Source organism: Thamnophis elegans, chromosome Z, assembly GCF_009769535.1.
Source record: "Thamnophis elegans isolate rThaEle1 chromosome Z, rThaEle1.pri, whole genome shotgun sequence".
Lineage (NCBI taxonomy): Eukaryota > Metazoa > Chordata > Lepidosauria > Squamata > Colubridae > Thamnophis > Thamnophis elegans.
The window spans coordinates 126,301,267-126,314,378 of record NC_045558.1 but is presented as its reverse complement, the minus strand read 5'-3'; the positions used below and the strand labels follow the sequence as shown (position 1 = coordinate 126,314,378).

The following is a 13,112-nucleotide window of genomic DNA, read 5'->3' as shown; positions in this document are numbered from 1 at the left end:
ACTGTCAGACGGCCCTGGCCACCTCTCTGCCTCTGACATAGAGCCCTCATCAGAGCCTTCCCCAGAGTCCAGGACTGGCCCGTGTTCCTCCCAACTCCCTCACTGTCCAAATCTGCTGCCAGCTCCTCTGACTGCTGGCGGGCCACAACACTTACAGCATTAGGGCCATATATTCAGTTTCAGTGTCCATGACTGTCGTCCCAGTCTTTATGAACATTTCTGATTTAAACGGAACGACGGGCTATTTTTCAGATGCAAAGAAAGGAACACAATCCCATTGACTCCTTTTTGTGTGTTAATTTCTGCAGGTTCGGCGTTCGCTTTCCAGCCATGTCGGATGCCTACAATGAAGACTTGAAAAACTGGCTGTCACGGTGGCCTCTGAAATTGGCTGTTCTGACTGCATGAGAGAGGGGGTATACTGTGCCTTGGGAGGCCCCAACTACGAGACCATCGCTGAATGCCGCTTCCTGCAGAGACTGGGTGCTGATGCCGTTGGTCAGTCAAAGACAGAGATCATGGGGAAATGTTCCTCCTGGGGCATAAATAAAACCAAGTCTTCATTACCTGATTATTTTTTTAGGCAAAACTACATGTACGGTATTTTTCAGAGTATAAGACGCACCCTTTTCCCTAAAGAAAAAGAGGCTGAAAATCTGGTGCGTCTTATACACTGAATACAGCATTTTTTGCCTCCTGAAACCCTCCCCTTCACCAAAATGGCCCTGCATAGCTTATAGGAGGCTTTCAGAGAGCTCCTGGGGGCTGGGGAGGCAGAAATGAGCAATTTTGCCCCTCCAGCCGCCAGGAGCACTCTATAAGCTTCCTAATGCCCTTTTTTGGCAGGGGGGGGGGGAAATGGGCCTGTTTTGTGAAAAATGGGCCGGTTTTGGGAGGTTTGCAGAGTTTCTTTTTATTCACCTCTTCAAAACCTTGGTGCATCTTATACTCCGAAAAATACGGTAGTCCTTGCCTTACGACCACAATTAACCCGGAGCTTTATGTTACTAAATGAAACAGATTTTAAGAGAGTTTTGTCCCATTTTATGACTTTCCTTCCTATTACTGTTAAATCTGTTAAATCATTGCAATTGTTAAAGTTGGTCGTTCAGCAAATCTGGCTTCCCCATTGACTTTGTTTGTCAGAAGGTTACAAAAGCTGATCGCATGACACACACACACACACACACACACACACACCCTGGGACACTGCAACCGTCATAAATATTTAGTTGCCAAGCATCAGAATTTTAATCATGTGACGGTGGGAATGCTACAATGGTTGCAAGTGTGAAAAACGATCATGTTACTTTTTTCAGTGCTGTTGTAACTTCTAACGGTTACTAAACGAATAGTTGTAAATTGAGGACTATCTGTAAGAAAATAATAAAGGTGGGATCTAAAGAATAAGTAGAATAGAACAGAATAGAATAGAATAGGAGTTGAAAGGGACCTTGGAGGGTCTTCTAGTCCAACCCCTTGCTGAAGCAGGAAATCCTATACCCAGTTACTGCTAACCTTTTAGGCACTAAGTGCCCTAAAGCACATAGTACTGGAACACGGAACAGAAGAGCTGGCCGTATGCGCATGCGCATGGTGGCCAGCTGCTCTTCCGGGTTCCATCACGTGCGCAGCTAGTATGGTGCGCAGAGCAACTGGCGATGGTGCAATGCCTACAGGGAGGGCTCTGCATGCCACCTGTGGCACACATGCCACAGGTTTGCCATCACGGTCCTATACACTCAGACAATGGTTATCCAATTTCTTCTTTAAAAACTACCAGTGTTGGAGCATTCACAACTTCTGGGGGCAAGTGATCTACTGGTTACCATATTTTTCAGAGTATAAGACGCACCAAGGTTTTGAAGAGGCAAATTTTTAAAAAAGGTTTTTGCACTCTGCAAACTTCTCAAAAATGGCCCATCCCCCCCCCCCGAAAGGCATGAATAGCCTTTAGGGGGCTTGCAGAGTGCTCCTAGGCGTGGGCTGCCTCCAAAAACAAGCAAAAAATCTCCCTTTTTGGTGAAAATGCGCCTGGTTTTTGTCAAAACAATTGCATGTATAGCCTTTAGAGGCTTATAGGGTACTTCTGGGGGCTGGGGAGGCAAAACTGAGCAAAAACGGCCTGTTTTTCACTCATTTCTGCTCCCCAGCCCCCAGGAACTCTCTGAAAGCCTCTAAAGGCTATATACACCCATTTTGATGAAAGGGGCGGGGTTTCGGGAGGCCAAAATGCTGTATTAAGTTATAAGATGCACCCAGATTTTTAGCCTCTTTTTTTTTTTTTTTTTTTTTGAGGGAAAAGGTGTGTCTATACTCTGAAAATACGATACTTGTTCTAACTGCCAGGAAATCTCTCCTTAGTTCTAAGTTGCTTCTCTCGATTAATTTTCCATGGAGAGAATGTCATCCTCCAGTTTTGTGGAGTGTTAAGAGAGCTGTGCCCCCACTCTCCTGATCCTCCTGAAGCCATTCATCTAATGCTTTTCCTCTTTTCTTCCCCCTTTCAGGCATTGAGCACGGTCCCTGAGGTCATTGTGGCCCGTCACTGCGGCCTCCGAGTTTTTGGCTTCTCCCTCATCACCAACAAGGCCATTTTGGACTATGACACCAAAGAGAAGGCCAACCATGAGGAAGTCTTGGCAGCCAGCCGCCAAAGCGCCCGCACCCTTGAAAGCTGGTCTCCATGATGGGTGCAACGCATTGAACCAAACAACAACTTAGGTCTAGGGGCCCCATCCAGCTCACGATCGCCCGCGTGACTTTGGGCAAGGATGTGAATATGTTCTTATTCAATCCTGCTGCTAAGATTCCTACTCTGGGATGATGCGGACAATTTGGTCTGAGACTTTGCCGAGAGTGGAATAATATCATCCTTATCTTGCCTACTGTCCGCCTTTGACCAAGAAGCCCATTTTTTTTGTCTGCCTGTTTTTGCCCTTCGGTGTGTTGCTTCTGCATGTGGGTAGATCATGCCCTTCATCTCATCTGTTCTCTGTAAAACTCCTCCAGAAATTCCCGTTGGAGCAGACCACGTAGTCACCTCACATGGGCCTGTTTTACTTTTAAATGGAGGATGTGTGAGGAATCTAGAAGTCCTTTGCTCATTCCAAAATGGCCGCTCTCTCCTCAGGAACCAAGCAAGAACTGGTTGCTTGTTTTTTTTTTAAGGTTCCATTTTGTTTCTGGTTTGGGTTTAGTTTTCTGAATCCTACAATCGTTGTTGGAGAAGAGTTCAAAGACCACCAAATCTTATCTGTTAGATGTTTGGGTCTTCTCCTGTGCTCGGGCATTTTGAACAGAAAGTCTTAACTGATATGCAGTAACTTGTCTGGCCTGTCATGTTTCCAATACTTGAAAAGTTATCTGTGGCTTCTTCCTTTGGTCCTTGAGGTTATGTGTTGAAGCTGCATATTAATGTCTTGATTAACATTTAACCACACTTGTTCTCCAAAGAAGCTACTGAATTGCTCAGAATTTGAAGCTATCATCTTCAGGCAATAAACCGGCGAGATCACGTACTCACAAAATGTAGATGATGGTAATAAGTGAATGTCAGGATATCCTATGTCAAATTTAACCCACTAGAATGCACCTCCATAGCAACTAGAATAAAAAAACCTCCTGCATATAAAATTAAGTACATCCTGTGGGGTTCGAACTCTGAGTTGCTAGCATCCTGTTTGGAGGGAACTGTTTGTTTTTCCTGTGTGGAAGGGCCTTCAGAGATGTCTAACCCCCTAAATTTGAATCTCTTGTAAGGATCTGTGGAGATTCTCAAATCATCCAGGCAATGGTTTTCAAGAGGCAATTGGACTTCCTTCTTCCTTGAAGGTGTTTTAGTTCAGAACTGAAGAAGCTTCTTGGATAAAAGGCATGAAAACATCTTCAAGGAAAATCATAGTCCAGTGTCCTCTTGAAAAAGTATTTTGGGGGCTCTTTTAAGGCTAAGTCTGTAAGAAGTAGGGAAGGCCTACTCGGTTGTGTTTCATTGTCTTTTATTACCACAGTCACATGTTCTTGTTTAAGGGAAAGTAGGCATCCTTGTCTCTTAGATTCCTTTAGATTTCACATCTACCAGGTTCCCAATCAAGCGATAGGTGGGAGATTAAGAATGGATTTCTAGTTCCCCTCTAACAAGCAATATGGTTGGACGGTTGAGAACTTGCTGGTCCAGAGGGAGCTGGTCAATGCACAGTTTTTGCAAGATGGTCTTGAGAATCCCAAATTCATTAAGCGACCCAAAACATCAGGAGGAAACTTCATCCATAAATAGAGATTATTTGCTACTTTCAAGTGCAGATAGGGAGCCTATCTCCCCTCCTCTGTCATATCTGGGAACGGGGAATTCTCTTAATTTGTTAATCATAACTTCTTAGCCTAATAATTCTGCCTGTCTTCAGGGGGAAACAAGAGGCGGCAAATGATGGCATCATTTTGACATCATTGTGGCTTGTTTCAAACGATGGTGCTGCTCACGGTTCTTGTTCGGAGCTCCCAGTGAATCACCTGATGCATCTTTGTGTGAAGGAGTATGTCTGCAGGTGTGGTGGGAATGTCTTTCTTCTTCTAATGTGGTCCTAGGATTCAGCAGCTTTTTTCTGATTTAAGAAGAACGTTGTTTCTGTTGCAGTGGCCGATTACTTTCCTAGATGTGTTACCTTCTGAGAATGAATACAAACTCATTAGGGACAGAGATGTTGGAGAGGAGATCTACTGGTGTGAAAGTTTATGATTCAGATTTTTGCAAAGACAGATGTGAACACCGTTAGGGAGCCAACCAATTGTGAAATAATTCTGGCGTATTCTCACATTTTCCATAGTGTGCAAAACCTATCAGCTGGAATTTTTGCAAGAGGAAAGAAGTCAATTGCAGCTTCCGCTCTGCAAATGCAATTTTTCTTTGAGACACAAAATCCAGCTGCAAAGCTTGGCTTAAAAGAGATCTTCCAGGCACTGAAATCCAGACACACACGCACACACACCCACAATAACATCAGTCAGCCTTTTCTGTTGCGCAAAGCTACTATTCCAAAATGCAGTTTTGATTTCTGCTAGTAAATTCTCTTTTCCGTTCACTTTTCTGAATTCCTCTTTCCCTTTTCTTTCCATTCGGCCTGGACTCAAACACAAGCTTTCGCCATCTTTCAAATCACGCTGAGAAGTCAAAGCAGAGGAAGTTGATGACGAATGGGGGCTCAATAAGCCTGAATGTTTTCAAATTAGACATAGTGAATATATTTTTTTAGAGCGTCCGCAATCTGCACTTTTTATTTTATTTAAATTACTGCAATGGAGCCCCTCTTTTATTAATTATAATGTAACTAATAAAGTTAAGTTGCAATGAGAAGATGCTTGTGGTTCATTTCAATCCTTTATGGTAAGATGGTGAAGAAAGCCAGCAGTGTGCAGCAGCTGTCAAAAAAGCCAACACAGTTCTAGGCTACATAAACAGAGGGATAGAATCAAGATCATGTTGAAGTGTTAATACCACTTTATAATGCCTTGGTAAGGCCACACTTGGAGTACAGCATCCAGTTTTGGTCACCACGATGTAAAAAAATATGTGGAGACACTAGAAAGAGTGCAGAGAAGAACAACAAAGAGGATTAGGGGACTGGAGGCTAAAACACGAAGAATGATTGCAGGAACTGGGTATGTCTAGTTTAATAGAAAGAAGGACTAGGGGAGACATGATAGCAATGTTCCAATATCTCAGGGATTGCCACAAAGAAGAGGGAGTCAAACTATTCTCCGAGCACCTGAGTGTAGAACAAGAAGCAATGGGTGGAAATTAATCAAGGAGAGAAGCAACTTGGAACTGAGGAGAAATTTCCTGATAGTTAGAACAATTGATCAGTGGAACAACTAGCCTCCAGAAATTGTGGGTGCTCTTAACACTGGAAGTTTTGAAGAAGATGTTGGATAATCATTTGTCTGAAGTGGTGTTGGGTTTCCTGCCTTAGAAGGGGTTGGACTAGAAGACCTTTAAGGTCCCTTCCAATTCTGTTATTCTATTCTAAAGAGAGAAAATGGTTGTGAGATTTCCCTAGCAATTTCTCTCCAGGTTTCCAAACTCTCCAACATTTCAGTTCAAGAAAAAAGGGGTTATGTTTGTGTTAATTTGCCAGATTCCATGCATAGATAGTCCTCAATGTAGAACCATTTCAGTGGTGGGTTCCTATCGGTTCAAACTGGCAGCGGCCCAGACCTGCCATACCCCTGAACCGGTTCTCCCGTAGGCGGCACCATCTTGTTTTTTTGCTTCTGCATATGCACAGAGCAATTTTAGTTGTGCTGCACATGCGCACGCAGTGCAAATCAAGCACACACGTGTGGTGAAACAGCAGTAGTCTCTGCCAGAACCCACCCCGAATCATTTGTTTAGTTGCAACGGCATTTTTTCACACTTAACAACCATTGCAGAATTCCCACGGTCATATGATCGAATTTCTTGGCAACTAGCTTATATTTATTTATATTTATGACGGTTGCAGTGTCCCAGGGTCATGTGATCACCTTTTGTGGCCTTCTGACAAGCAAGGTCAAAGCCAGATTCCCTTAACAACCTTGTTATTAACAACTGCAGTGATTTACTTAACAGCTATGGTAACAAAGGTTGTAAAATGGGGCTAAACTTACTTAACAAACTGGCTGAGCAACATAAATTAGTTTACTTTATGGTCATTGGACCGCGTGCAACTAAATTAAATGGCATCTTCAGTGCACATTATAACTATAAAAATAAAACACAAACACACATCCTTCACATACTATACAATTGAATTGAAACCCGATATTGCATTAATATTGCACTGTACCGTAGAATTCAATATGGTTACTGCCCTGGGATAGAAGCTGTTTTTCAGCCTATTTGTCCTTGTTTTTATTATCCTGTACCGTCTGCCAGATGGTAATAGTTAAAAAAAAAGTGCCCAGGAGGAGATGGATCTTTAAGAATGTTTTGAACTTTCTTAAGGCAGCGGGAGCTATAGAGCTCTGCCAAGGAGAGGAGAGGGCAACCAATGATCCTCTGGGCAATAATGTTGACCCTCTGGAGCGTTGTCCTATCTGCCACTGTGCAATTGGCAAATCACACACAGATGCAATAACATACTCTCTAAGGTGCAGAGATAGAAGGTCACTAGCAGTTTTCCATTCAGTTTGTTTCCTGAGAAGTCTCAGGTAGTATAATCTCTGCTGGGCCCTTTTGATTAATGATGCAATGTGAGGTCAGCTCCTCTTACGATAACACCCAGAAACTTAAAACTGGCCACTTGCTCCACTCGGTCTCCATTGATTAGCAAGGCCTGGATGTCTGATCTGTAGTCCACTATAAGCTCCTGAGTCTTATTGGTGTTAAGGACCAAGTTATTGGGGGGGGGTGTTGCACTTAATTGTGGTCATATGTCGAGGACATCCTATATTTAAGAGCTTCAACCACTTTCTCCTCCCCTTCTTCAAATAAGGAATTATTCTCTCTCTGCAAGCTCTTGCATGTTGGACAATAATTCAAAAATTGCCCCTCACTTCCCTGAGGTTTTCCAATAAGAGTTATTTATTTTTTAATCTTTTAACTTGAGAGGTGCTAATCAGGAGCAGTGGCTCAGTGGCTAAAGTTGCTGAGCTTGTCGATCAGAAAGGTCGGCAGTTCAGCGGTTCGAATCCCTAGCGCCGCATAATGGAGTGAGCTCCCGTTACTTGTCCCAGCTTCTGCCAACCTAGCAGTTCGAAAAGCATGTAAAAATGCAAGTAGAAAAACAGGGAACCACCTTTGGTGGGAAGGTTACAGCGTTCTGTGCGCCTTTGGCGTTTAGTCATGCTGGTCACATGACCACAGAGTTGTCTTTGGACAGCGCTGGCTCTTCGCCTTTAAAATGGAGGTGTCTGGAACGACTTGCACATATGTGCGAGGGGAACCTTTACCTTTACGTAATCAGAATAAAGGGATCCATAAGGGACCAGTCTAGAGGAAGTCATCCCATGTAGGGTGACACACCTTTCCTTTCTTCAGATTCTGATTGTTTTCCCCAACTGCTGGGCTTGTAAGGCAGGATGCTAAAGAATGAAACCTTGTTTAGAAGCCTACAAAGGCTTATTCAATCAGAACCCACCTTTCAACTGAGACTTGGGGGAGATCTGTGGGTTGGCAAGGGGAATTAACATTTCATACCATCTGACTTGGGCAGAAAGTAGAATTTTCCGAGATGCATTCATACTGCAATCCTCTGATTTGTGGCTAATAATAATAGGTTGGTTTGTCCAACCTGTGAAATCAAACCCTGGTTTATACTATGCTCTACTGGCTCCGTTGTTACTTCCTCTAACCCCCCTAGCTTTAACCTTAACTGTCTACCGTGGACCTCACACCATTCCTAAGAGATCTGTAAAGGGAGCGTGCATAAGTGCACCAGCGTGCCTAACATCCCTGTCCTTCTGTCCCCATTTATTTGCACTCATTTCATGTGCTCATGTCTATGTTTATACTTATACTTTGTTATCTCATTCATGTTTGACAAAACAAACTAACTAACTAACTAACTAACTAACTAACTAACTAACTAACTAACTATAGCAATAGCACTTAGATCTCTACTGTATATGCAGTCCTTTACAGCCCTCACTAAGTGGTTTACAGAATCAGCAACTTGCTCCCAACAATCTGGGTCCTCATTTTACCCACCTCGGAAGGATGGAAGGCTGAGTCAATCTTAGCCCATCAGGATCGAACTGCTGGCAGAACAAGCCTGCAATACTGCATTCTAACCACTGCACCACCATGGTTCTTACAAACCATAATGTTGCAGTCTCAAAGCTAAACGAGACCTACAACAGTTTAACAGGGTCAACTAAGCTTCAGAAAACCTCACCTATCAGATTTGTCCCTATTATTCCCCTTTCTGAGAGCATGATCCCCCATTGAATTGTTCCCTGGAATGATGAGACTTGCAAACTGAGCTTAAAGAAGCGTTCCTTGATGTAATGTTTGTTTATTAAATCAACGGACATGGCTGTTCACTGACACATGACTAAGAGCAGCATTCACAAATGAAAGCAATACAGAATCAATAGACCGTATTTTTCAGAGTATGACATACCCTTTTCCCTCAAAAAAAAAGGCTGAAAATCTGGGTGCATCTTATATGCTAAATATAGCATCTTTTTGCCTCCTGAAACCCCACCCACTTTGCAAAACTGGCCGTGCATAGCCTTTAGGAGACTTCCAGCGTGCTCCTGGGGGCTGGTAAGGGCAAAAATGAGTGAAAAACTGGGTGTTTTTGGCTCATTTGTGCCGCCCCAGCCCCCAGAAGCACTCTATAAGCCTCCTAAAGGCTATACATGCCCCCCTTTTTTGACAAAAAACGTTTTGGGGAGGTCAGCAGAGTGCAAAAACTTTTTTTAAAAATTTGCCTCTTCAAAATCTCGGTGCATCTTATAATCCGGTGCATCTTATACTCTGAAAAATATGGTATATAAATTGTGTGTGTGTGTGTGTGTGTGTGTGTTCCAGCATAACTCTGGAATACCTCAAGCAATTTTAACCAAACTTACACAGATGATTTACTCTCTGGGAAAAAATATACTATGGGGATAAGACCCCCCTAACACCCCTCAGGGTGTGTGTTCTGTTAAGATACCGCCTGTTGTGCCTTAAAATGGCTTCTACTGTACTGCCATCAAATGGCTTCTACTATACGGTGCAGTGGAGTTGCCATGTTAATGGCTTCACAGTACTCCACAAGGGGGCTCCATCTGGTAAGGGGGAAAATCCAACATGAGAAATTATGCTTCTGGGGACACAGAAGAGACACCTGAAGGAAGTTTTTGTAATAATGTTCAACTTTCTGAATTTCCATTCAGAAAATGGAGTTGAATTTATTCTCTGTCCTAGAACCAATGAATCGTTAAGTCTGGTTAGATAATTAGAGAAAATTCCTGATTGTGTGAATTGAGGAACTCGAAGAGTTGATGAAATTGAAAACTTCAGGACCTAGGCTAAATTCATCACCGAGACTTCCTTGTGGGGCACAGGACCATATAGACACGTGGAGGGTTGTCATCCAACTAGTGAAATCCAGTCTTTAAGAGAAGATCCCAAAGGTACTTTTTTCAGGAGACAACTTTTTTTTGAAGACATTTTACTTCTCACGCAAGAAGCTTCTTCAGCTCTGGCAGGATGGTGGGGAATGGAAGGATTTATATTCCTTACAGTTAGATGGTCATTTGCATTCCCCACTATCCTGTCAGAGCTGAAGAAGCTCCTTGGATGAGAAGCGAAATGTCTTCAAAAGAAAAACAAGAAAGTCCAGTTGCCTCCTGGAAAAAGCACCTTTGGGACAACGGGATGACTGAGAATCTCTACAGACTTTTAAGCTATGCAATTTGGGATGAACACCCTTTGAATGGTGTGGGAGTAGGAATAATGGATTTCCAGAGGAAAAAAAAATTGCAGACTACAGGAATTAGGGGCAACTACTCAGGTGATCCTGAGGACAGAGATAAACCTCCAAGTGCTTCAAGGACCCTCTTAAAAGGATGCAAATGACCAGATGTCTGCAAGGAATATAAATCCTTCCATTCCCTACTATCCTGTCAGAGCTGAAGAAGCTTCTTGGATGAGAAGCAAAACATCTTCAAAAGAAAAACAAGAAAGTCCAGTTGCCTCCTGGAAAAAGCACCTTTGGGACAGCCATGACCTGGATGACTAAGAATCTTCCCAGGTAGCGGAGATTTATCAGTGTGATGACTCCAAGGTTTTTAAGAAGAAGGATGGTTTGTCCAAGTAAGAGTTATTTTGGAAGCTGCACCATGCCCAACACCAAGAGCACTATATCAAACTTCATCCCACCCATCACCGCTTTCTGACAGACCAACCTCTAAAGTGGAGATACCACCCCAAAATAAAGACGCATTATAAACCAGCCTAAAGTCTACAAATCTTGGGCCACAGAAATCTCCATAAAAACATTCCTGGGTAATGATGTCTGGCAAATCCTTTCAACCCAGAAGCAACTTTTGGTTAACTTTGTTGGTGCTTCTGACACAAATACAGACAATTGCTATTCTAGTAACTGGGTGTGAGAGTGGATAGACCTGTTTTAGGCCGGGAAGGACACTGAAGTCATGATTTTTATAGTACTCACTTGCTTCCCCAAACTCAACAGCTGATCAAGACACTATGAGTACAAAATGCTGTTTACCACAGGCCCCACAGACATTATTGAATGTTTTTCCCCCCCCAGTGGAATTTTTTTTACTGGGCAGGGTATGGTGGGATAGGATTGAAAATATAAGATTCTATGACCTTTGCCAGAATATGAGGAATGGAGAGCAATCACAAACGTCTTGGGATCTACCCAAAGCAATACAGAATTGGCTGGAAAGATTGCTGGGAAAGCCTGCCTTGGCCCAGAAAATGAAATATTTTGGGGGATATTAAAAGAGGCAGAATATTATATTTCTCAAGCAGCCTCAAGCGAAGTCTTTAGAGAGGGACATTTTGTGCCCATTAAGAAATCAGGGCCAGCCTATTCATAAATAAAAGCTCCCACAGAAGTCTGGAGCTGATGGGATTTAAAATTTACATCCCCACCCCACCCAAATTCCAAGGACAAGACATGACCTTTATGACATAATAGGATTAACCCACTACCATTGAAATAGTAAAAGACACAAGGCTCACTTCATTGCACAACCCCCCTGGAGCATCTCAAACCTCAGAACCATATAAAAACCCATCCAATTACTCAGCTATTTTGTCAGCCACCCCAGAAACATTCTGCTGTCACTGAAGATTCTGGACACCAAATAAACAGAGACCTTATTTCCTTGTAGCCAACCTCCATCGATTTTTTTTTATTCCCCCCATCTTGGAACAAGGTTAGATTTTTTTTCCCCCACGAGATCATCTGGTCCAACGATCAGCAATTTTCAGGAAAACCAATATCCTTTTGAGGTGGCTATCCAACCTCTCTTGAAACACCCCGGAGATGGAAGTATCTAGAACATCAGTAGACTGTTCCACTGCTTTATGGATCATATAATGAGAAAGTTTTTCCTTATATTTAAGTAAAATTAGGGAACAATTCAAATTCTACCCTATTTCCCTGAAAATAAGACCTCCCTGGATAATAAGCTCAATCGGGCTTTTGAGTGCATGCACTGAAATAAGTCCTCTCCTGAAAATAAGCCCTCCCCGAAAATATTGCAACACAGCAGCAGCCATGAGGTGACCACGCTGGCTGCCTCTTGCACCTCAAAAATAATAAGACCTCCCCGAAAATAAGGCCAAGTGCTTACTTTGGATGTCAAAAGAAAATAAGACTCTGTCTTATTTATGGGGAAACAGATACTATAATTTTTGCCATCATGGAAAATAGTTCCTGACCATCTTTGGTATGACACTGATATCATGTCTTTGTTCTCTTTCTTTCCCTTCAGCATGAACATCCCAATGTCCTTGAATTGGTCCTCATAGCTCATGTTTTCAAGTTTTTGTATCCTCTTTGTTGATATTCTCTACAGCTTTTCTAATCTTTCAAAGTTTTGCTGGAAATACAGTATTGAATGGAGCACATTGGCTAGAGAATTCTGGGAGTTGAAGTCCACATATCTTCAAGCTCCAGAGGCTGAAGAGCATGAAGCACTAAGATAGTGGTGTGGTTCACTCAAAGTGAATGACAAGCCTGAACATGGTTTGAGTCAGGGGATGACCCCTTCCTTCACCCATCAAATCTGATTCGGCCAAGTATAAGCAATAATAAGCAACAAGGACTAGCAACATTGTTGCTCTCCAATTGCAGAAGTAACCCATATATCTTTAATATACTTTAATGAGTAGAGAAAGAAGGAATTTGGAGTCGTGGAATTTAGAAGCTGTAAGGAGTATGCCCCAAAAGTTAACAATTTAAACAAAATGATTCGAGGTACCATTAGAATAGGTCATGATTGAATGGGAGAAAAAATAAATTCTATGCAATACTGCATTTGTACCACTAGGTGGTGTAATTATCTCCTACCTACAGAATGCTTGTTCTACATCCCAACGTGGCATATAGTGATTATTTAATGTACAGTAGAGAGTTGTATGAAAACTTTTTTTAATGTCAGCT

The 13,112-nt window shown here is 42.5% G+C and overlaps 1 protein-coding gene across 1 annotated transcript in view; it reads left to right on the top strand.

Annotated features, from left to right (window-relative positions):
* Nucleotides 1–5,350, top strand: part of PNP (purine nucleoside phosphorylase) — a 33,038-nt gene extending 27,688 nt beyond the window's left edge. Inside the window, 4 exon segments of the mRNA XM_032235648.1 lie at nt 309–355; nt 358–502; nt 1,147–1,149; nt 2,519–5,350. Of these exon segments, the coding sequence (XP_032091539.1) occupies nt 309–355; nt 358–502; nt 1,147–1,149; nt 2,519–2,762 (439 nt within the window). The 3' untranslated portion in view covers nt 2,763–5,350.
* Nucleotides 5,351–13,112: the final 7,762 nt, after the last annotated feature.